This window comes from Clinocottus analis, unplaced genomic scaffold (assembly GCF_023055335.1).
Source record: "Clinocottus analis isolate CAN_PGR_092001 unplaced genomic scaffold, fCliAna1.0.p SCAF_12, whole genome shotgun sequence".
Classification (NCBI taxonomy): domain Eukaryota; kingdom Metazoa; phylum Chordata; class Actinopteri; order Perciformes; family Cottidae; genus Clinocottus; species Clinocottus analis.
The window spans coordinates 4830090-4855385 of record NW_027175843.1 but is presented as its reverse complement, the minus strand read 5'-3'; the positions used below and the strand labels follow the sequence as shown (position 1 = coordinate 4855385).

General features: G+C 43.8%; 1 protein-coding gene across 5 annotated transcripts in view; it reads right to left on the bottom strand.

Annotated features, from left to right (window-relative positions):
* The window catches only part of nalcn (sodium leak channel, non-selective), a 69851-nt gene that overhangs the window by 24003 nt on the left and 20552 nt on the right, over positions 1-25296 (bottom strand). For all 5 annotated transcript variants that reach the window (XM_068572121.1, XM_068572120.1, XM_068572122.1 and 2 more), the window contains 5 exons: positions 19450-19581; positions 17603-17770; positions 13841-14032; positions 11825-11962; positions 10755-10829 (listed from right to left, as the gene is read on the bottom strand). In XM_068572121.1, coding sequence (XP_068428222.1) covers positions 10755-10829; positions 11825-11962; positions 13841-14032; positions 17603-17770; positions 19450-19581 — 705 coding nt within the window. The remainder of the gene's footprint in view (positions 1-10754; positions 10830-11824; positions 11963-13840; positions 14033-17602; positions 17771-19449; positions 19582-25296) is intronic.

Here is a 25296-nt window from a genome sequence, read left to right as displayed (position 1 = left end):
GCCTTTGGGTCTCATGGGGACATCCTTACACATGTATATAGCTTATACACTCCATTCAGATATAAGATTTGTATGTCCCGGCAAAGATTTTAGTCCATTCTACATGGGATTACGTGACATTGTTGTTTTACAAACATCTTCCACTCTTGCATATACAAAGCAGCTGGGGACGCCCTCCACCCCCAAAACTATTAAATAGCTACAGATCATGACGGCAAAGAGCTTTTTGTTCCAGATAGCTGGCTAACTTTTACATTTCACATGTAAACAACGTTATCAGTATTAGTGCATTATCCATATTTACTAAATCAATAATAATTAGCAAAAGAAACAACTGGCAAATAAAGTAACAGTAGTACAAAGTGATGGAACGTAAATGTGTGTTTTCATTGAGTATCATTGATGACAGAAGACACACGTCTTCATCCGCATAAGTAGATATTTACTGAATCAATATTCAACACCTTGTACAACATTGTTCTACCAAGGTATTCATTTGAGCACAACACCAGAGAACACAATTCAGTCCAAACGTCTCCATGTTCGCCTTTGTATTCACGGTGACGTTAGTGGGAACAACACACTAGTGCACGTGTGATTGCGGCCATGTAATAACATCATTTTATACACGGGTGGTGACTGTTTATGTGCGTGCTCGTTCTAGAGACACGGCACAGTGCCTACAGGGAAGACTCAAGGTGACGTTCAAAAAGATAAGAGCACATTGTGTTGGGATTCTCCGCCCCCTCCGTCTTCTCCTTCGCCTTTCTTCTCCTCCACTAAATCCCCAAATAAGTCCTCGGCCCATTAAGTCACGCGAATGGGAGGACGGGCTTCTCGGTTAACTCGTAAAGAATGAAATCCTTGGTGGGAAGCTGTAATAAAATAAGAATAAAAAATGAAAAGAAAAAATCATCAACCCCCCGACGGCGTTTGATGAAACTATACGTTCCTCTTGACACGACGTGCAGCCGGTGCACTGAGGCACCGAGCGGACGGCACGCACGTGTACGAACACGCCGCCCTGCACGTACCGATATGTTAGAAAGAATGAGTTGTGACTTGGAGAGCGCTATTGTGACGCCATTGCCACAGCGACGCTGTGCGTTTCCCCCGTCGCACGCTGTGGAACAGTGACTACTCATCCCGAACCTCATTTATACCCAAAGCAAACATCCATCTTCCCTCTCCCTCTTCCCTCCCTGTGTGTTTATCTCGCTCCCACCGTCCCCCTCCTCCCTGCTCTCTCCTCCTGTTTGATGTCTCGCAGGCAACGTCAGATCACACCCCGTTCAGCTGGCAAATATGGAGGGGTCTGTCTGCAGCCTGTGCAACTCCCCGCCGTGTTAAACTGATAATACATATCTGAGAGAGAGAGAGAGAGAGCGAGAGAAGCCATCATCATCATTATCATCATCCTCCGTCACCTGATGCCCACATGCACCCCTGCCAGCGCAAAGAGGCACACAATTAATAAACGCCCGTTTGTCCGCTCCGGCTGTAAACCCAACAACGGGTCATAACTCAAGCGGTGCATGTACGGGGGCCTCGCACTAGAGGGCGACGTGGCTATGAGTCACAGCGAGTCCGCTTCATCATTTCCTGAAGCTTTTAAGTGAATCTCTCACAGACGGATGATCTGGGGGATCTAATTTTTACCACAACAATCATCATCCTTGAGGAAATCCTTTTTACCAAACCTGTAGTGGGTCTGGCTCTGGAATAATGACGGCCAGGGGCTGCTGGGGACACACGTGAAGAGAATGCAACGGGGCCGCCAGCCTAACGAAATTACTGAGAAGCAATTTCCAGGAAATGAAGGCAGTGCATCTGTGTGAACGTCCTGTCTCACGAACAACATCTCGGATCAGCTGGGATCGGTTCCGCTTTCCTTCCAGAGGAAATAGAGGCCAACTAAGGCTGTATTTTAAAATGGATACATATATTGGTATTGTAATCAGAAAACTCAGATAATGACACGTGGGCCAAAGCGGTGCAACGGATCATAAAACTCACGGTGCGGATCGTGTCGCGGATCGGATCAGCATGAAAGAAAAAAGGGAGTAAATATAACTTTTAGAAATCCCAGATCAGTTGCCGATCTTTGATGATTGATATTGGCAGATACAGATCCCTTTGTTGTGTTCGTATAGTAGCTGGTCTACAAGGCACCATCCGGCCCAAAATAATTTAAGTGTCAACCATTACAAATTCTAAATGTTATCCTTTACATTTTGTATAGTGATTTTGTATTTTTTTTAAAAATAAATAAAAATAGACATTGCAAATGATAAGGAAATAAAATTTCCTTATCATTTTTTATAAGGAAATTAAATTTTTATAGATTAAAACAAATGTTGTCATTAGTAGTTTTAATAATGTATTTTAAGCTGTCTATAGCTAATGATAACGACTCATAATTCTCAAATATCTATTTATGTTGCTGCAAAATATATCGTTCAGACAACTGGATTTATTAAAGTTCCTCAACAAAACTACAATTTAAGATGTAACACATTTACATGAACACTTCATGTTATAATTTACCTTCACCCAGTCCTCATTTTCCCTGAACAGAGCCTGAAGGCATCACAATGTAACTGAACGCCACACGGAATTTAAAACAAGGATGAGTAGTTTCATTTTATCAGAGATCGGTTTCAAGGAAAGCATGAACGCTGATGTCACGTGTTTCCAGTAAGAACTTTATTTCACACTGTGGTGATGAACGTTAAACTGTGTAATTAATCCTCGGTTGACATGCGAGGATCCGTAGGGGTCACGGATCGGCAGCGCTCCGTTACACCACTAGTTGGCCAATAGATCAGTGATTTCTCTCATGGTTATATTTCCCTTTATAAAATATAGATAGATATAAACACAATGACCTCACACTTGTCTGGAATTTTTTGTGTTCCTCATCATTGGACCCATACTGCGATATCTGCTAATAATGCTGTATAAGCATGCTAAATAATTCATTTCTGTGCTCTAAACAAACGTAACTTCGGGGCTGAAAAAGAAGCGTCCTCCTTTCATTGCGGTCAAGCCCTCATCCGCCGAGTGAGCCGCACGCATGAAAATAAATGACCATCTATTCCTGGTGTTACGGTATGGAGGTCTACGGTGGCTTATATAGCACAAAAAGCATTCAAATGTGATTTCCAAATACCCCAATATTCAAACAGTTATAAAAACAGATCCTTAAATTTGTAAAGTGAAATTACAATGCAGTCTTGTTCAGACTGACCTCTGCTATTCACATGTATATGGCCATGAGATTTTACTGTACAGTTTTGGAGAAAATTGACTTCAAAGTCAGCTTCAATGACATAATGATATTTATAATGTCACACTTTCCAATATTCAAACGGCTATAAAAACAGATCCTTACGTTTGTAAAGTAAAATTATAACGCAGTCTTGTTCAGACTGACCCCTGCTATGTCCATGTGTATGGCCTCGAGCTTTTACTGTACAGTTTTGGAGGAATTAAATTCAAATTCAGCGTCAAAGACATAATGATATTCATAATGTCACACTTTTCAATATTCAAACTGCTATAAAAACAGAGCCTTACATGTGTAAAGTAAAATTACAATTACCCCTGCTATGTCCATGTGTATGGCCTTGAGATTTTGAATATTGTGAAATTATGAATATCATTACTACATTGTAGCTGATTTTGAAGTCACTTTTCTCACGCAAACAAGGGAAAATAACAAAATATCCAATAAACACGAAAGGCTGCTCCTGTGAAAATGCAATCATATTTAAATTGACTTATATTGGCCACATCAACAACTGAGTAAGGTTTTGTCCACTAACATGGTCCCGATATCGGGTCTGACACGTGGACCAAGAAAGGAAAGGCAGAGCTGTGCCCGTATGGAGTACATACATACTAACGCTACTGCCTCACCTCTCTGTTTGTGAGAGTCAGAAAGAAGACTTTGCAAGAGACGAAGAGAAAATGTCAAAGGACCCGAGTGAGAGGTCTCAGAGCACGCCGCGCAAAGGATTCATATGTCAGTTTGTCTGCATGTGTTCTCTGCAAACAGACTGTAGATGAAGGGAAGCTATAGCTATACGCGTTTAGCTTTTCTCACAAGCGATCGAGCTTTGCTGTTTGCTCCGTTTCAACAATTTTCAAAATGTGTTCGTCATGACTCATCTTCCTGGCCCGAGGACCTGTTTGATTGCCAGACATTTCCACTTTCGCACAAACAGAAATGCAAAAGTGTGTGTACGTGTGTGTGTGTGTCTGTGTGTGTGTGTGTGTGCGCGTGCATGTGTGCACTCACAGAAACGCTCGCACAGAATATATCACCGCTGACAATTTGTACCCACACACACACACACACACACACACACACACACACACATTATTATCATCATCATCATCATCATCATCATCATCATCACTGGCCTTAGGCGTAAACACCTTTTTTCTTTTTTTTTCTATTTGGTTGATATCTAGTGCCAAAGGATAAACAGTTTCCCCTTTCCCTGCACCTCCCCGTGGTCCTGCAGACATCGCTCAGTGGGAAGAAAAATGATTTGTTGGATTGTGATTGGCCCATCAGTCTCTATCATCACCGAGCCCACGACCTGTGACGCTGCAGTTGAAGGTATCGGGCAGTAACGGGCAGCGAAAACGTCCAGTAGACAAACCCTTCTGTGGTTTTTGTTTATTTGTTTATTTTAAATCCCACACAGCTTTTGGCCGCCTCTTGTTGTCTTTCTCTGATTGACAAAAGGTGTTTCCGTGTGCCACTTTGACATGTTGGATTCATGACCGTCTGCCCGTTTTATGGCCAAAGCCATCTGAGGTTATGGTGCAAGTTAATAAAAATATCAATTACTTTTTAAGAAAAAAAAAAAGACGCTGCATATCTCCACTCCTCATCACATCCAGATATTCAGCAGCACCCGTGCAGAGACTGCAAAAGGGAGGTTTCCTATTCTTCTTACGGCTTCATCACCCACAGAATTAGAACAAAAATGTATAATGACAAAAAGTACTGTATTTCAATCTGAAACCTTGGATTAGTATCACATTCGTTGACTTCTAATTCTGAGCAAGCAGATTTTTCCAAGTAGGGCTTTAATTACTACAAAGCACTTTCACACGCAGGTCAGACACAAGCTGCATGTGGTATGGATTTATTTCCCCCAAAGCTAGTTGTGTTGTAACAAATTTCAGACGACGTGCTTAAATGGAGACTAACTTCCAGCCATTAGCAATGCTGACCTTCACCTGCTGGAAGGGACTGATGATTGACCTTGAGTTGTTTCGACTGTGCTATAGTAGTAATAGGAGCGACAGCAAGGTGCACGTACAAAATCCACCAGTTTCCGCTGCACATTGTACATGTTTTAGAAGTACATTTCATGAGCAGTTCAGCACTCCTCCAAGTCGCACATGAACAGAAACACACCTGGGAGGCGTGTGTGTGTGTGTGTGTGTGTGTGTGTGTGTGTGTGTGTGTGTTTACTTCCTCCTTTCACTTCTGTTTTCCTCTGCTGTCTACCTTTCCCCCGTCCCAGACTTCATTTCATTAGAAAATCTCGCAAACCTAATTTCACGCAATAAATGCATTATCCTAATCAACAGTGATGAGTGGAGCATGCACTGGTGCACATATGCATACATCTGTTTGTGTGTGTGTGTGTGTGTGTGTGGCATTAAGAATTGCTCATCAGTTTACATTCTATTCCCTAATTATTAATGACCACTCTTCATGTGTATGTACACGCGAGTGTGTATGCACATACATCTGTATGTGCGTTTGTTTGTGTAGAAAACAAAAACCTTTAATTCCTGTTTCCAGGCTGCGATTACGATGCATGGATTCAGAAGAGTTTCACTTGCCAGCAGCTTACTTCACACAACATTAAAGCAACCAGCACGGCGGGTCGACAATCTGCTTGATCACAGTGCGACTACCCAGAAGCCTTTGTGCTTCTCCTGACGCCTCAAGCGTTGGCTCTTAGATGGGACAACCTAATCAAGATGAATGGTCCGTCGAGGGTGACAGATGCAAGTCATCCCCTGAAAGGAGGGGCTGCAATCAGCATACAAACGATGACAGATGCTTTTCGCTACATGACTTATTGATGATGTCATTATCAAATCAGCTGCAAACACGGGTAGAAACAGTAGTGCTGTTGCTTTGCGCCAACACACACACACAAACTTGTATATTCAAGACATTTGGGGACATTATATTTACTGGAGACATAACCATAACTGCTATCAACCTAATCATATCCTTAACCGAAACCTAGACCGTGACCTTGAACTTCACTTTGACCTAAAACATAACCTAAAACATAACCTTAACCACAACCTATAAATCACCTAAACTTATCCCCATTTTGTCTCCAAAAAGGACAGTAAGTCCCCACAATGTAGCAGTATTATCAAATATATGTCCCCACAAGATGGGGATAACATGTTCACACACACACACCTGGCTATGACGACAGTCAAAGAGAATGGAAACATAAATCAGCCCCGATGACGACCAAAAAGCGTTGCCGGGTAACACCATTAGATGTGGGCAATAATGGAGCAGATATTTGAGGGTGGGGTGGAGTGAACGTTATGACCACAGAAATGGAATAGGAGTAGAACGGACGTTGAACTGTTTTCATTCATCTACTGCAAAGGAAAATAGCAATTGTTATTATTTGCAATGGTGACAGCACACATCAGTGAGAGTTGTGTCCCAGCCGGCCGGAAAGAGAGCGGATGCAGCTCTTGAGATGGACGGCCGGCTAGTAAGCAAGATAACTAAGTAGCTTAAGCAGGGAACGGCCAGCTGTCCACTGTTGAGCACATTTAAGCGAGCTATCCAACAAGTAAGCTGTCCGCTAATTAGCTAGCTAGCTAGCTAATTACACAATATTTAAATGCTAGACTGGTTCCATTAAATGAGCCGAACACAGTGGTCACTTATCTGGCTCTTCATAGTTGTTACCGCAAAACCTTGCCGTGAATTGGTTTAGTTCCTACGGGAGTTAGCGCCGCACCGCAGTCGCGACGGCAATGGTTTGCATTAAAATGGCTACCCGCTTTGATCGCAGTGGCTAAATCGAGTTGATTGATGTTGATTGATGTTATTTTATTTCCATAGCGGCTCAAATTGCTGCTCTGTCGCTAAGTCGGCAGCGGAGGTGGCCAACAGAGACGATAATGGCCTTCTGAATCTGGACACAGCCGATGTTTGTGTCACACGCGGCGCTGCAAGTCGGTTACTCGCGGGACTGATTTAAACAGGATGCTACTGACATGTTATGCGTTAAAGTGAAAGTAATTCCCAAGACGGGTCAGTCATCTTTTGGCTGAATGAACAACAACACTTCCTATAATTACCGCCTCATGGATTCGATGCCAGTCATGTTGCGGTTTCCATCCATGTCCGACCGAAATGTCATCACTTCATATCATTTTATCCTATTTGACATTTGTGTGAAATCGTCACAATTAGCATATGAATTCTGGAGTCACAGTGACCTTTGACCACCAAATTCTAATCAGTTCAACCTTTAGTGCGACAGCTGCTTATGGAGGTGTTCAAGGCTACTTCAATGTGCTAAATGAATAAATTAATTATACGCGAAGCTACTGCATAACTAGTGTGTAACGAATGTCAAATAGAACATGTGCGGTGATTCACCAACATATATTGAAATTCATTTGAAGAATGGTTCACCGTGGTGCAGTGCAGGTGGGGCCATATCGCTTAAAGCGTGGCTGCGCACACACACACACACACACACACACACACACACACACACACACACACACACACTAACACAAACACACTAACACACAGAGAAGACGCTGCTGGCCCACCTGCGACCACACGTCTGCTGCTCTGGAAGACTTTCCCGGGCAGAAGCGAAGCACAATGGCGCGTGAGGTGAGCCCACGCGTTGGACTGCTTTTCTTCCGACTGATATTTCTGACACGTGTGGAGCGTGACCGGGAGAGGGATGTCAGGGGAAAGATAACCTGTCGCCAACTGTCAACATTTTCTCCAGAGCGGCTACAAAATTCAACGTTCAGCGTGGCAGTGAATGCAACTGTGATGGGCTCACTTATCCAATAGATGCCAGTAATTGTGCCAGCGACAATGCAATTTCATACATTATTCACTGTATTGTCAACTTGTGTATAGCAAGCAACCCCCCTGCTTTCCACTGAAGACATACACACATCCAACCTTATTTCTCTTCAAAATATACCAAGACTAATGTGATTGGCATGAACTCGCTATTTGAATAGTTTATTCGGCTTCAATTTGTCATCCCATTATTTGCAATTAATTTGAACACGACAACGGTCTGTGTGTTCGACCAACTGTGAAGAAGAAATGATTAAAAAATGGGGAGAGAACACACAAGTGGATTCTGTGTCAACCGTCACAAAATAAAATATTAAAATATTGATTGATATCTATCCAATTCCTTATAACACCCACTTAATTATCCCTGTTTCTGAGATAAGAAGGAATACATGAGGCAACCCTATTTTCTGTATATTATATTATATTATCCTTTTTTCTTTTTTAAAGAGCTTGCCATGGTCACATTAAAGACAAATCAGAAACATTACCAACTCAATGAAGTCATTCATCAAACAGCGGCCAAAAAAGAAAAAAAAAAGAAGATTTTTCACGTACTCTGTAATTGGTTTCTCATCCTTCAAAGCCCACATGCGTATTCCTTTCAGAAGCTTTGGCCGTGTCATCGGGCCTTTCGCCAAATGTTTGCAGAAGCTTTCTGTTGTGGGCGCGTGATCACAATCTACGGCCCTATTTATATGCAGCCTCCGTATCCGTGATTGAAGCACCTGTAAAATAGGCAATTTTACAGTCGCTGCGCCTAATCACTCAGCTGTGGGTGGGAAATAACCTGCCCAGGCAAGCTGAGACCTGCCAGCCGGCTGGAAGTGCACGCAGTTTATGTGAGCGTGTGTGTGTGTGTGTGTGTGTGTGTGTGTGTGCACGTGTGTATGTTTGAGTGTTTGCAAACCGGTTAATGTCAGTGAGCTTATACAGTAGATTAATTCATAAAGTATCGTACTGTACGACTGACCAGGGGCTTTAATCTCTCTGTGACCATTCAAAAAACAATTTTCCCCCTTAGAAGTTCATCTGCACTTCATCTAGAAGTGTGTGTGTGTGTGTGTGTGTGTGTGTGTGTGTGTGTGTGTGTGTGTGTGTGTGTGTGTGTGTGTGTGTCTGTGTCAGCATTTTCACACAACATAGGTCTTGCTTTATCGAAGTTAATTGCTCACTTACTCAACTCTGGAGGAGAAAAAAAAGGTGAAAAGAAAAATCCAGTCACTCAAAGTGCTGAACTTCTAAATAAAACCTGAGCGCAAACAACGAGCAGCAGCAGGTGAATCAGTTAGCCTTAAAGATGAAACCGTTCATTTTAAATTGTGTACTTTCGCTATTGTTGTTCACAATGTTGTTGGTCACAATGTCCACTGAAAGAAAGCCGTTGTACTGAAATATATGCTGGCCTAAATATCTTGGCACGTGTGATTAATAAAAAAGGGAAAATTATGGAAATCAAATCGATTGAACCTTTCCAAATTCAAAGAAAGTATGCACGGGGTGCCCATTATCTACCAGATGAAACATACACAGTCAGCTGTTTCAACATTGCAAAAGTGGGAGCATTAAACTCCCACCTCTCTGTGGATGCAGAATTGTAATGTTTTAACATTGTTTTTAGCATTTTTAAAGATATAATATCGTAGAAAGAATAGGTTGCTATTAAAAAAGCATTAAGATCATATAAATAAAATAAAACCATATACTAGGACTGTAATAGATTGTTTTTACAGGAGGTGCTGGAGGATTTGCCTTGGAATACATACCGCCCTAATTTCTTGCCACACCGCGACAGTGATTATAAAAAAAGGAAAAATAATGGAAATCAAATAAATTGAACGTTTCCAAATTCAAAAAAACAATGCACAAAAAACATCACAGTCAAGTGTTTTAACATTGCACTCTCGAGCTGCATGTCCTTAAAGTGATGTAACGAAAAGGCTGTTCTCACCAAGCTGCCAAGCACAAGAAGACATTTAAAATTTCAAACTAATCAGCACTTCTATACAAAAAAAATATAATTTAAAAATGATTAAAAAAAATAATGTGTCATTCGGCGCTTTAAGGCACCGAATGTAACGACCAGAGTGTTAACACTGTGATAAACCAGCCACAGTGACTAAGCCTGGCAATGCCATGTCACACATTTCACAAATCTCTTGCACGGCCGTAGTTGAATTAGCAGAGCGAAACCGAACTCTATTGAAGAGGTGATTGACAGTCCTCAGTCCTGAAGTCTCAACAGTTAGACTTGTTAACAGCCCTTTCTGGAGAACAAGAAACTTCTCGAAAACCTTGTCTCATTTATCTTAAACTTTCCACAAACGTGAGTTTCTCAGCTGAAAATTTGCTCTTCAAGGTGGAGCGTTGTGTTCCATTTGTAAATCGGTGGTACATACTTTTAATAGGTGATGATGGAACGCAAAGCTTGTTAAGCTTATCAAAAAAACAGACGTTAGCCGGTGGGTTCTTAGATTGACACTTTTTTTGCTTCAGCTGCTCCAACATAAAACCCCGTATTTAGAATATGAATGCTGCATGTGTGGAATAAACGGGCCGTTCCTATTGCTCTTAATGGATCCAAGCGGTTGCACTTTTTTCGTCTCTGGTCGCTCCTTACCTGTTTGAGCTTCTTCAAGTCTTCATCCAACTCAAGATTGTCCAAGATGACAGCCACAAAAAGACTGAGCAGAATCTAAAATGCAACAAGAGGAAATATGCATGAGGACAAAATGCTGTGTGTGAACACATTCCTCCACGCTTTCGCGACAATGCTGTATGAGCGCAGTGCAGAGCGGCGGCCATTAGCTCAACAGGTAGGCACGACCACATGCACTAAAAGCACGGCGACGACGACAGAGCAAATAAAAACTCGGCTCACAACGCACCAAGATGGAGTGCTACTTAATTCTCTACTCAAGAAGACATTGCTCTGTATATATATATATAGTTGTTTGCTGCTATAATAATGCTCTAAATATATATTTAAAAAAGAGTAGATGTTGCGGCCACAGGGACTTTTCTCAAGACAAATTAGTTTTTTGTTTTTGTTTTTTCTCTGTAATCGGATTTTTGGGGGATTTGATTCCCTCCATCTTGAACTATTTTCGGTTTTTGAATGCTTCGCCTATAAAGTTCATGTCTGTTTACTCTGCTAATATTGCTGTATTTAATACATGTGCAGCTCCTTGAGGCATGCGTTGTGATATCGGGCTGTAATAAACTTTGACTTGACTCAATGTCATTATTCCCCATCGCCATTATCAAAATAAGACTGCAAAAGTACAAAGTCTGCAAAGTCTGTAGTAATTGCATTCGCGGCTTGTTCTGTTCTGGAGGACATCCTGTCTCGTCTGGGGTGAGGCGTGAGTCATCCTGAGACCGTCTGTGTTGTCTGAACGCTGCCCATATTAGAGGGGCTTAAACCGACGAAATGTCAGCACTTCGTTCCCCTGCAAGGCTGATCAGCTGTGATTAGATATACCACTTGAGAGCACACCGACGGAAGCAGAGGCACTAATTGGATGCATTGAGAAAACTATTTGGGTCTCCTTTTGGACCCTTTTTTTTTTACCAACACTTCTTTTACTGACCCAAATAATGTGAATACCAGGAGTGTGAATAGAAGACTGCACTGAAACGCATCTCCTGCAACTTATTTGATTTGAAACGGCACAGTGAGTTCCTCACCAGGGTAGCGAACAGATGGTAGAGGATGAAGTAAATGGCTACGACCGGAGCCCACATGTGACCTACAGCCACCAGAGTCTGGTCCATGACATCTACCCAACCCTCCTGGGTTAGGATCTGGAACATGGACATGAATGCCTGCAGGGAGGAAAGCACAGGATGAGAGGGAGCGAGAGAGACAAAAGGCTAGAGAGGGCAAGCGAGTGCGCAAGCGGCGAGGAGAGGGAGAGGTAGGTGGAGACGGAGAGGAAATTACACTGAGAAGCAGAAGGATCTGACATTTGAAACATTTTTTTTCTGCAGGAGGGCAAATATCACACGGCTGATCCCTTGCTGACCATTCCTTTCAAGCTAAACATTTTTTTTTTAAAAAGCCAGAGAAACAAGAGCGAAGGTAAGTAGCCATTGTATTCTTTTTTTCTGACCTGCTGCCCTCTCATTTACTTTGCAGAGGTCAGATAAAAGTGTAGGGAAGAGCCAGCTGCAACACTGTGGCCTCCGGAGTCAAATGACACGCCTGTGCCTGCTACTTAGCATCTCACCCCCCCCTCCCTCCACACTCCCTCGCCTCCCCCGCCCCTCCCCCCCCCACACACACACACGCTGCACCCACATCTCCCACGTCACCGCAGTTAAAGATAAACCCAGCAACAGGTCATTGCCCATAGGGGAGACAGCCAAACATCATTAACTATGATGTGGCGTGCGTCTGTGTGCGCAAGAGACGCAGGGCAGTAACGGAGACGATGAGATAAAAATGAGAGCGAGCATACAAGTGGCATCTGTTTACGAGCAACCCCCCTCGTGTCCCCCGCTGTGCCTGGGATCAGTGAAATGTTGGAGGGGGCAGGGGGGTGGGAGAAGGAGGATGGAAAGATGAGGCTAATGAGAGAGAAAGCGGCTCATGAGCACTTAGAAATCAAAGGAGGGACCACATCTGTCGACCTCGTCGCGCAACCCATCATCGACATCTGCGGGCCTCCCCGCTGCTCGTCTGAGGCGTCCCGCTGGAGCTGCTCGCATGAATTCATAAGTGTTGTATGGAGTGCATTTAAATTTTCGACCTGTATGTCCTGATTTTAACTGCATTGAATGTCTCCCTGAGAGCACAAATCATTTGAACATTAGGCACATTGAGAAAAAAGTTTACCTGTCTGAATAACTGCGAATGTTGCCTGAGAAATGGTGGCTAAATAAAAGAAGAATAAAAAGAAAAACTCGAGAGCTGTCCTCCAACAAAGAAACTCTTGTGAGGTTTTGTCGTTGAATCCATTAATTGATTCTGATCGAGTTTCTCCACAAACACTCACACAAAAAGCACCACTCTGAATCTTGTTTTTTTTTTACCAGAGATGTTCAGTTTCTTGGAAATAAGTCATTCAGGATGACAAAAAGCATAAAGCAGTGACTAATTGACAAAAGAAATCTTAGTCAACAAAGACCGAAACTAAACAAAAAATGCAGCATTTGAGTGTAAAAGGGAAGATAAATTGACATCCGATTCAATGGGCAGCAGTCAAGTCTTACATAATACAATGAAAAGAGAGAAAATGACATCCTGCTGCGACGTATCCTCATACACCGGTCCAAATACTTCCCTACCAACAGTTACTCCGCTTATTTTTGTGCATTATTCTCCGCTCGTTAAATGCATAAAGTCTTTTTTTTTTTGCCGCAGGAAACAAGTCAGAGTTTAGAAAAATATCACTGTTTTGATATAATAACGTAAGTGCCGACGCAAGTTACGACTGCTGTCTGAAAGATCGCTGTTGGTTGGCAAAAGTTACCCTGATTGGTTATTTAGACCCAATCTGTTCAATGGACCACCTGTGTGTACTTTGGTGTGTGATTTGAAACAAGCTGATGATTCATTCATGCACAGTTTACCCGTAAATAAGGCATTTCAAATTGCATCTAAGAAAACATATAAGCTGAATGCCCGTTCACATCGATCAATAAAGCCAATGCATGGGGGTCGCTGTCTCGGTGGCAGAGTGAGTGGGATGGGTTCCTTACCCTGGGGAACGTGGTGAAGCGGTCCAGCTCCTCCACGAAGCAGAACATCTGCAGGCTGATGGCCGACATGACGATGAGGAGGCTGGCTGTGAACACCACCAGGCTGCCGAGCTTTTTACCCGGACCAAAAATCTTGTAGACAAAGTCCTCTAGAGCCGGGGAGATCTTAATCAAACGCACGACACGCAGCACCTGAGGGGAGGAAAAGCACACGCTGTGAGGTGAGGCTTGTGTAACCGTCGGTTGATCATCACGAGGAACACAGAGGTGGTATTTTAAAGAACGTTATTCAGTAAGTATCGGCGTCATGAAAGGAAACAGTTGCAGGAACAAAAAAACAGGGCATTGATTTTAAACCCAGTGGTAAAGGTGCAGTGATACGGTGCTCCGTCAACGGGCTCAGTCCCGAAAATTGCTTGCGCTGACAAGAACCCCCGAAATGTAATGCATACTGGTCTGGCTTTGATCTGGGGTCGAGAAGAGTGGCTATTGATCGAGCTCAGCACTGATGCCCCATGGCCAAAGATTTCTCTTCAGAATCCTTCTCTCAGCCAAATAATTGGCTGCCTCCCATTCCCCGGACACGAGGCAAGATAAAGTAGACAGACAAGGGGTCGGGGGAGGCGGGTCTAAAGGGGGTTCCTACAGTAAACTAATACAGTAAGAAAGCTTGCAGCAATGATGACCGATGGACATGGGAGCACACTATACCTTCTAGTCCTGACAGACCGCGATGACCACTATCCATTTCAGCTCAAGCTCCGGGGCTGAGAGCGAACCGTAAGAGGGCAGGTTCACCGAGGGTGAGAGGAGAGAACATCTTTTTGTCCAGAGCACCAGAGAGAACTATCCCACTTAAGAATCTGAAAAGGGCAGTGTGCGATTGACATTTCAGAACCCCCACCCCTCCCTTAAAATCCTCAAGGGTGTAATTTCAACGGGCCTCCAAAATTGTAACACATTTTTTTGTCACTTGCAAATACGCAACAGGCGGCGTCTGTCTTTTGCCGCCAAAAGAGAGCCGGTCTTCCCGTCTGTTCGTGGACCTAAACTGACCCCCCTTGAGGAAATTGGATGAAAGGAGGACGTCTTCTCTCCTTTTGTTGGAAATCAGGGTGGCAACGATTGTCCGATTGGCGAGATAGAGAGAGGCGAGAGCGCTGTGCGTATTCTGTTGCAGGGCGCGGTCGTTGCGTTGTGGTTGTGTGCGCGTGGCTTCATTGTTAACGATACAAGCGATATCAGCGATGTGATGTGCACAGCATGATTGCCTTTGCTTGCAACCATGAATATCTAACAATTTAGTCGCATATCTGAAAAACCAGAAGAAATGAATGGGGGGAAAAAACATATCTCGAGTACTCATGCAGACACAAGACGAGCAATAAACAATCAAATCTCATCAAAACTAATTACTTTCACGAGGGGTTATCCCAGCCATAGTTCCGGCTCGGGGCAAGATGTGTGAGGAGGAAACACGATGAATAACAGACTGCCGTTGCACGTCTGAGTCAGAAGCCTGTGTTTTTTTCCCCACCATAAAGAGGATTGTGCGCCTGCTGCAAATGACTGACTATAAACGACACTCAGAGAATGTCTCTCCAGCTGTGCTGCCTGTGTGTGCTTCTGGCTCCAGCCTCTTGCAAGACAAAGCAATGCTTAACATAAAATTGAATTGCATAGCGCGTCGCATTGTCGCCGTTACGGATATCCCAACCAGAACGCTTAAACCCGTGTTGGCAAAATACCAACAACGAGAATGGGATCAGTGCGTTCCCCGGGCCAGAATTGTCAAAAATGATACGACGCCCCGCCTCTCCGGATGAATGCATTGACTGAACTGTTAAATTGTGCCGCTGCTGACGTCCTTGCAAAATTCTGAACCCGCAGAATGGAAAGTGCCGGGGTGGGTTGATTAAAAATCGCTCTGCCAAGTGGGATGTTTGCGTCGTGCCATTTGGTCCAGACTGAAGACAATTCATGAGGCTCTTCTTCAGCAGTGAAAACGCCCCTTTGGTTGGATTGAAATGAGACAACAACAGGAATCTAGAATTGATTGTGTAGTCTGGTCCATTCTCCTACAGCTAGCACACATTTCTGATTCCTCACAGAAGACTCCAGGTTAATCAATTGTGACTAAATGTCATCTCATTAAAACGGGACCTACGTGGAGACTTGGCTCCCAGTGACTGCCCATTGGCCAGAAGCAGACGCCGAATAGGAATATCTGCAAATGTATAAAGACTGCTGCAGATGTAAAATTGACTGACAGTACTGTGTCAGGTGTTGTGTGTGTTGTGTGATTTATGGATTTGTTTTTTAAACAACAAAAGGTTTTCGCTTGTCTTAACTTGGGTGTGAGCGTTGCAAACGTGTTGATGGCAGCTGTTGAGAGAGTCAGACAGGATCGGGCAGCTTGTACGGTCAAGGCTCATTAAAGACATATCAAGGAGCCCTTTGCCATCAGATCCTCCTCCCCGGAGATTTCGACACCTCCAGCAAGGTCACAGGGTTACACTTTGCAGCACTTACAGGATCTGGATGGATGATAATGCGACATGGCGCCATTGCCACATGGGTCAAACTCGGGATCTAACGTCTCTTTGAGTCGACGGTTGCGCCGGGGTTTTTCATCAGTGGAGCGGAACTATTGAGAAGACGTATGTATGTATTGTGTTCTGTATAATGTATATCACACTGCGTTTATTGTTAAGCACCAATCACCAAGCCAAATTCAGTAGCCCAAACACAACAGAGAGGCTATGGAGTGACCGATTCAGAGATGTCGGGGTAATTCTTCCTGATAGATCCGCCGTCTATTCTGGGAGGATTTGCGTAAACGTTTTAGTTTACTTCCAAGAGTTGAAGATTTTAAAATGTATTTTCAAATACGGTAGCAATCGGAGTATGACGTTATGGTTCCGGACACAAAGTGAAGAAGGCTCGAAAAGAAGCACCACATGCGTCGAGTAGCAGGATGACATAGGAAGTACATATTATATATTTTTTGATTATTATTATTATTCTTTGTTTCCAGCACAAGTCCCGGTGTAATGGCGCCGATTGGCTCATTGTGAGTCCCCCCGTTGGTGCTCATTGGCTCGAGAAACTGCTGGTTTTATGTGATGATGCGAAGAAACAAATCAGTTGGCTTGTACTCGGCGGTGTGGGCGGATTTAAAATGTTTGCACCTAGGCTATGAAAAGCTAGGAAGTCAAAAATACTTGACAATTGCCCTTTGGAGGATGTCAGATATGACACACGCAAATAATGTGGACCACCACTACGAGATACATCTCCAGGGGGGACAAATGAATCACACATTATTGCCTCCAGTGACAGAGTGATCAGGCTCAATTTTATGCAAAATATCACCACCTAAGAACCATTAGAGAACAACTCTTTTCACTGAATATATCAAATGTCCCTCAAAAAAAATGTGTCATGACCGGAAAAATCACTTCACCGGATCTCTGCGAGACACTTGTGGTGTCGGTGCATTTAAAGCATTTTGAATGAATAGTGGAGAGGTTTCAACGCCGAAGAGCGGTATGATTGATTCCCGCTCATTAATGCATGGTCACAGGAAAGAAATGTCACTAAATGATTCACGGCTTCTGTTCCACACTGCAATTTTGTGTGAAGTGAGGATGATTCAGTTATTATATTTAGGATATGAGGGGATTCATGTGTGTTTATACAGGCATTTGTGCAAGTGCATAGTGTAAATATGCGTGTGTGTGCGTGTGTGTCTATCCATACCTGAAAGTAGGTGAACTGAGAGTGGTAGAGGTCGGGGTAGATGTGCAGCGTGGTACCCACCACCAGCAGAGATTCAAACTTGTGCAGGGAGGAGCTGATGTAGCCGGTGAAGCCCAGGCACCAGATTTTCAGCAGAGCCTCCAGGTCAAACAGCACAGTGAAGGCGACCTGGGGCGGATTGGAGGAAACAGCAATCAGCAGTTTAGGCTTTTCTTTTTTTTCTTTTTTTCCTCCCTGCCGTGCTCAAATCTCTCTCTGCAACAAGCTGTTCCACAGCAGTTAAAGGAATACTTTTGCCCTTAAAAAGACCTTTTCTGTATCCGCTACTCGCTGCGTGCCACCTTGACTTGTCGAGGGAAACGAAGGTGCTCCATTCAGCGCAGAGGCATATGAGAAGAAATAACGCTTTATCAAACAGAAACGCATGGATACAGGTTACGTTTTAATTATAGACAGACAGACAAGATATTGACAGCAGAAAGAGTCATTTCAAAATGAATTTGAGAGAATATTGGTGCACTTGCGGTCAGCCAATGGTGGAAAGTACTTACCTGTAAGTACAATGTTAGGCTACTTGAATATTACCAATGTCGGCATCTGTATAGTATAGTTTATAGTGCATGTAAAACATTGTACTTTTCATGCTCCTTATTTGACAGCTGTTAGTTACTTTGAAGATTTATAAGAATATACATTCTTATACATTCAGGAACTAACAAAGGAGACCACCAGGTTGCATTATGGGAAGGCTCTTGTGTTTCTGCCACTTGACCCATAGCCCAAGACTGAACATCCAGATACCGTGTTCTCTGTTCTCTGCATCGATTTTGACATTCTTGTCTGAAACTTGTCTCTTGCTCGCCTCCTTCTGTGTGCCAGACTAAATCCACGAAGGACACCTTTAAATAAAGCATCTGAATGCTTCCACCACCCCGGGCTTCAGCGTGGGGGGAAGATGGGGTGGAGGAAGGGGGGAGGATACAGTGAAAAAAGGAGGCAAGGAAATTGGCACCTCACCAATAAAGTGTGCATTTCTCCGTGTCACTCTAAACCCAGTGCCTCCATTTCCTATTTTCCCTCCACAGATTGGAACAGATCTGCAGATCGATGGCTGTATGATATAGGTGGAGAGAGTGAGGAAAGGTAATATTGTGTTTTGTTATATTTTCTCCCTCACTTTTCTTATCTCCTCCATTCAGATGTGTGTGTGTGTGTGTGTGTGTGAGGGAGAAAGAGAGGGAGAGCGGTATGGAGGGGAGGTGGTCGCACTCCTCACCGTCTTTGTTGGCGCTTTACCACCTGCATACTGATGACATCACACTAACCTGCATGACACATACGACGCAGAGTCGCGTGTGTGTGTGTGTGTGTACACTTTCACACAAGAAGGAAAATAAAAAGAGCTCATAAACAAATATACGTGTACTAAAACTGATTTAAGAAAATGCCCATTATTGAATGATAAATCTATACAAAGGTATGGATTATAAACTGTTTTGTATACCCTCAAATCCCCAGTTGTATACCATAAAAAGTGGTAATATTGTGAGGCATTATGCAAGATTATAACAGACCATGACATTACCATCGAGGAAATTCTAAACAAAGACCTCTGCTGGAGAGACAAACCTCTTGTCTGTGTCCTTCAACAGGCTTTTACCAAAAGAGGATCTTGTCTGGTTGTTATCTAATGATACAAATTCAAGCAAGGTTTTTAATTAAAGCCTTGTTCCAAGGGCTTGTGTCAATGTTACAATCTAGTGAGTGCTCGAGGTTGACATTTGGAGTTTAAAAAAAAGCAGGAAATGAAAAAAAAAAAAATATATATATATATATATAAATCTCACCTCTGCCAGGTAAAACTCATCATAGTGCCGGCGGTAGTTCTCCCCTTTGTAATAGTTGCTAGCGGCAACGATGACGTCCACGGCGACCATGCTCAAGATGAACATGTGGAACACGGAGGACCGCATCAGTTGCTGAGGAGACATGGCAATCAATGTAAATTGCACGCGACAGGCAAAGAGGAAAGAAGAGGTGCGTGGGAAACGGATGGCCATTTCCATTGAACTTCCCATTGAGCTCGATCAAACTCTTTGTCTGGGCGGATGTGGGTCCAGAATACCGTGATATTAAAGTACAGCATAATCTGAGCTAGATCATAAGTCTGATTGAAGGTTCTAACACAAGAGGCACAAGATGAACAGACGGCAAGATCAGTACAGTGTAATGTACCACAGGACAAGAGTGACTGTGAATGACAGTAAAGGAAGTGGAGGTGATGAGACTTTTAACTGTGCCTTTCCATAAATGTACATCTTGTGTTAAATCCATCCATCATATATGCTTCCGAGCACAGACTGGCAGACAGACGACGACATGTCAGATGTTCAAAGCCAGAATAAAAGACAGAAATGAGTTCTTTCTTCTTTTTTTTTTAATAAACTACACTGTATATTACGAGGTGGAAACGGGCAAAGAGGGAGGAGGGCCGGCAGCTAAACGGCAGAAAAATTCAAAGCAATCAGTTGCCTTTCATTGGTTGACGGGAGAAACAGCCACCCAGACAGCAGAATCAGTGTTGCATTCAGACAGCCTGGAAACAAGAAAGGAAAGGGGCGAGAAATGTATGTTATTTCCCGCCGGGGGGACAGCAGGGGCATTGAACGCCTCCAACAACATCGCATAATGGAAACAATCGGGACAGAAAGAATGAGAGGGGAAACAACCCCCCCTCCCACACACACACACACACACTCACACACACACAAAACCTCCTCACTTAGACAAACACCGTACCGTATGACAGATGTGATCGCAGCCTTGATCCGCATGTATGTGGCATAATGAACAGCTTGCGAGTGGGTAGAATAGCTCACCCTAAAAAAAGACTTGCATGTGAGACTGGAAATAGGAAGGTTTGGAAAAGTGAAGAAACCAAAAAAATACAGCGAGGAAGACTTTAGGACAGATTAAGAGTATTCGCAGCATTGCCGGAAAGATCAAGCTCTCCTCGGGAAAATGGGACCACTGCCATCCGCCCTCCCACACACAACTACACGTACAGTGCAAACTCCTGAAACTCTAAAAGCCTGATCTACTATTGGCAACCACCGAACCAGCGCCGATGACGGGACTCATATTTATAGTTATCTGAAAGAACTTTGAACCTAGGTGAATGATGCGCTGCTGTTCTACGGGACAACGTTTTAGTCAAATAAACAACTGAAAACAAATTGCGAGAGCAGGAGATTTAGACAGGATGTCATCACCAGAAAGAATAATGGCAGCATTTCAACACAAGAGAGGGCTTTTGTTTGTGTTTACCTGACAAGGTCCTCTTATGGTAATATTCTTTCTGTAAGGTCGGTGCGACTGGCACGATTGTTAAAACCCTTAAAATGCCGCTGGGAGGAGGTCGGGGGGAACGCTTGAGGCAACAAAGAGTCTGACTTTGACATGGAAGACCGCTGTTCGCATCCCTTCTCCCACCTGCTCACATTGGCCTCTTTAACTAAAACCTGACTAGTAAACTCAACAAAGTCATATTAGCTGCTTAACTTTATTAATTTGTAAAGACTTTGGAAGGGACTGTCCAAAAAATGTCATCCTTCCAATAGGGGGAACCAGATATAAAAACACCCATTAGGGTTTCTTTGGGAGGGGAATGACAAACAACCTGTTCTGTGGTCCAGATTAAAGTTTGGTGGTTTTGTAAAGTGGCCACTACTAGCCGGCATATCATTTCTTCAAAAGCACTGTTTGAGGATGAAGGCTTCGTGTTAAAGTTAAGGTTAGACCTGCAGTACCTTTTAAAACAAAACAAACGAAACGAAAAAAAAGAAGAAACATGCAGTTTATTAATCCCTTTGGGGAAATTCTTCTCTGCATTTGACCCATCCTTGGTTAAGGAACAGCTAGGGGTTAAGTGTCTTGCTCAGGGACACTTTGACATGTGAGCAATGGAGGGACTGGGGTTTGAACCGGCTACCTTGTGGTAACGGGACGTCGCTCTCTGCTGAATAATACAATTACATTTCTTTAAAGCAGATTTCTTGCATTTTTATAGTAACTAACCTATTCAATTAAGTAGTAAAAACAAAATTGAGGGTGCTATGAAAAAACAAAGTAGGGTAGCAATATCATAAGCATAAGAACGAGGACACTTCTACTCCACTTCATTGCTCTGGTGCCTCTGCCTGTAGCCACTCCCAGCAGTCTCCTTATCTTTAATTCATTAATTCATCGTTATCCAGCTCAACATTCCAGCCGCTGTTCCCGCAAATGTGAATTCTCGCCATCGTCTGAACTCAACTGGTAGACCAGACCGATAGAGCAACCAGTCAATAGCTTACGTTTTTATTTATTTTTGCACAACTCCACACACACAGTGGTTATGCTCTATGACTGACATTGGACGTGACAAAGCAGTTTGACATTTCCAGCAACCATCCCATCTGCCCCATGGGTGTTTTGTCTGAACAGTTGTGTGTGTGTGCGTGTGTGTGTTCTACTGTATCTGTGTGTGTATGGGGAAGGAAGGAGAGACAGAGGCAAACTGACAGAGAACAGAAAGTGGATGCTTGTGCGTATTAATCGGTTTTCTCAAGGTCCTGACTTTCCGACATATTCCCCGTCAGCTTTTGGGAATCAAACAGATACATTCTGTCCATCCAGCTCTGCCACAAAATCACTTTTTTAATCTTTCCCCCCACATTCCTGTTTTTTTCTTTTTTCTTTACCCAAATTCTCTGAAGATGTGCCTCCACCTCGCTCCAAAGGCAAAGACATGTCCTATTTTGCTCATTGCAGCTGATGGCACCAGCCTCAAGATGTCAAAATAAATTCAACAGCATCAACCACGGGACAAGACGTCTCAGCTTGTAAGTCTCTGAAATCCTTTCACACATGTTTGATGGATTCTATTTCATTTGTGTTGCCGTTTAATTTCTAAAACATGACCTAGTACATTCTGCAAAAATACAGCACATACTCATCTTTAACGCAACAGAGTGTATGTGATAGAAATTATATATGCAAATAGTGTTCTGGATTAAAAAAGACGACATCATTTCAAGTGTAATTGGGTATTTGGGGACACAGTTCACGCTGGGTGTGCTTTCCTGCTGTCAAAGATATATATATTTTTTTTTAAAAAGAAGAAGTATTAAACACTTTTTTTTCGCACGTTTTTTTAAAAAAAATCACCCAATTTATGCCCCGTCAATTTAAACAGTGCAGCAAATCCTCCCTCAATCTTTCAAGGCTGCTCATTGCAACATCACACAGGAGAGAAGAGAGACGGCTGTGTTCATGAAAGGTGTCCCGACATGATCCTACTGTCAATAGGCATAACAACATCTGGAAGAAAGGGGCATATATACATATATTGTGGCATCGCAAGGGGACAGGTAGTGGAGGGATGCTATATACACACTCAGGAGCAGCACCCACCACACCACAAAATGGCCGCCGTGGGCGACACTACATCTGCCAGACTGCTTCACCACTCACCCGGCTGCAGGTGCTTAAGACATCTAATTGAGGCAGTGCTGGGAAGCTTGATAAAGGCCAGACGGGAGAGCACATGGAGGGAAGGAGCTGGACAAGCAGGAGGAGAACCGACACCTACTAAGACACCCTCGTATCCTGGACTTTGCATTGTTGAGTTTTTATTTGTTTTAATAACCACTTTCTCCTCCGTGACGCTTTATATTTATTAATGGACTTTTTTTGATTTAAAGGAATTGCCTGTGGGACGGAAAATAAACCTTTACTTTCATTTATACCGTCTGATTGTCCGTGTTTTCAGCTCTCTTTGTTTCCTGCTCCGTCTGTTCACTCAGGCTGCCAAAGAAGAGGACAAACGCTCTTTCCTACCGCTACATGAGACGAGTGTGGCGCCTGCGTGGGCGTGGCTAGCAGGGCACGGAACAGCGAGCACACAGGAATTGTCGCCGACTGTCCGGGGGCCATGTCCTGGCACCGTCTCCCGCCGGTGTTTCCTCTGTCTTTTTTTTTTACGGAGATCAAGAGGGAACGGAGGGATTACGGATTCATCTCTTCGGCCTTCTCCGCTGACGATGAATGAACGAGTGGATCTGTGGCGCCTCTTTTCCCTTTCTCACCGTGCGGTATAGAAGTGAGCAATGGGAGAGATGTAGAGCAGGTATTTGTAAAAGACTCCTGTCAATAGCGTGAGCATCGCAAAGCTAACTTGTGGCAAATTTTGTGATCTAACTTTTGGACTTAAAGAGTGTGGGTGTGTAAAATCTTGCTGGGTCAAGGATCTGGCGAAGTGGGAGTCCCTTGGCTTATTACAGGCCAGAAACGAGCGGGCTGACTCATGTCTCTGGCTGGGAAAAAAAAACAAACCCCGGCTCTTAATAAAACATGATGGTCGGCAGGTCTGCGCCCTCCAACTCTTATTTAATATCTGCTGCGCTCCGCCACCTCTGCGTCTGTTTCCTGTCTGGCTAACTCCTCGTGGAGGTTTCGCTTTATTTCCTTTCAGGGGCTGGTCACATCTTTTGCAGGTGTATCAGTTTCCCATTGTACATGTATATCAACCCCACTATGCCCTTATACACATTGGCAATCTACAACACTATTCTCACTGTGATTACTCTCCTCTCCTGTCCTGTGTTTTCTTATTCCTTTTCCAGACAATTTTTCTTCTCCACGAGTCTCCCACGCTGCGACAAACTGACCTTTACCTTGGCATGTGCGATTGTTGGCACGGGGGGGAAGGAGTTCTCCAGAGAATCAGTAACCTTCTGGCTTCGGCGGAGAGAGGTCAAAAAAGTGCCCCTTTCATGGTCATCTGTATTTAGCTTTGAGACCGAGGGCAGTGAGTGTGCGCCGGCGGCTTGTCGCCAAAGAGGCGATGCTCAATCTATCTATTTCCTTTTGTTGGCTGCATATTCTACTATGATACGGTAATGGTGTTTTTACACTGTTGGCAGTAGTTACAAGAATAGTGCTGGTACATCTCATGAGCGCCAATAGCCATCACTACTGCAAATAGATAGCAGGATCTGAAGCTTCTCAAAAACATGAACTGAAATAAATATGGAACAGTACTGGCCGCGCTCACTGACGCAAAAAGAAAGAATATATAGAAATTGAGCTCAAAAACATCCCTACTGTGGCTTAGACTGACAATTAAAACCGCTGAGGATTATCCCATACATAAAAGCATGTTGGACTGTCAGAGTGGGGGATGGAGGCTCCATGTTTTGAGGGCTATTTCAGATTGTAGCCCCTGCAGGATGGGGAACCTGCTGTTTCAGCGCCAAAAAACCAGAGCGTGGCGAATCAATTACGTGTCATCTCCAACTGCTGCGGACCGACAGCCACACACACGGCACACAGACGGACAGATCGACGCGCTGACAGTCGAGAGACGCGGATTCCTGACTCCAGCACATAAGAGGTGGACAAAACGGTGCAACACTCACAGGGGCCGTCAGTGTGTAGATGGCGGCCCACCCGCCAGCCATTGAAACACTCGAATCATTTGACGGCCAATTTACTCTGGCGCCAGGCAGAGCAGAACAGAAACTCACACCCCACTTCCTCAGCACTCGCAGATAGCCCCCGCAGGCTGGATGTGCGCTGCCTGTCTTCACTCTAACTGTCTACTCAGCGATAGCACCGCTCCCTTCTGATGCCGGTGAAAAAGCAATGAAATA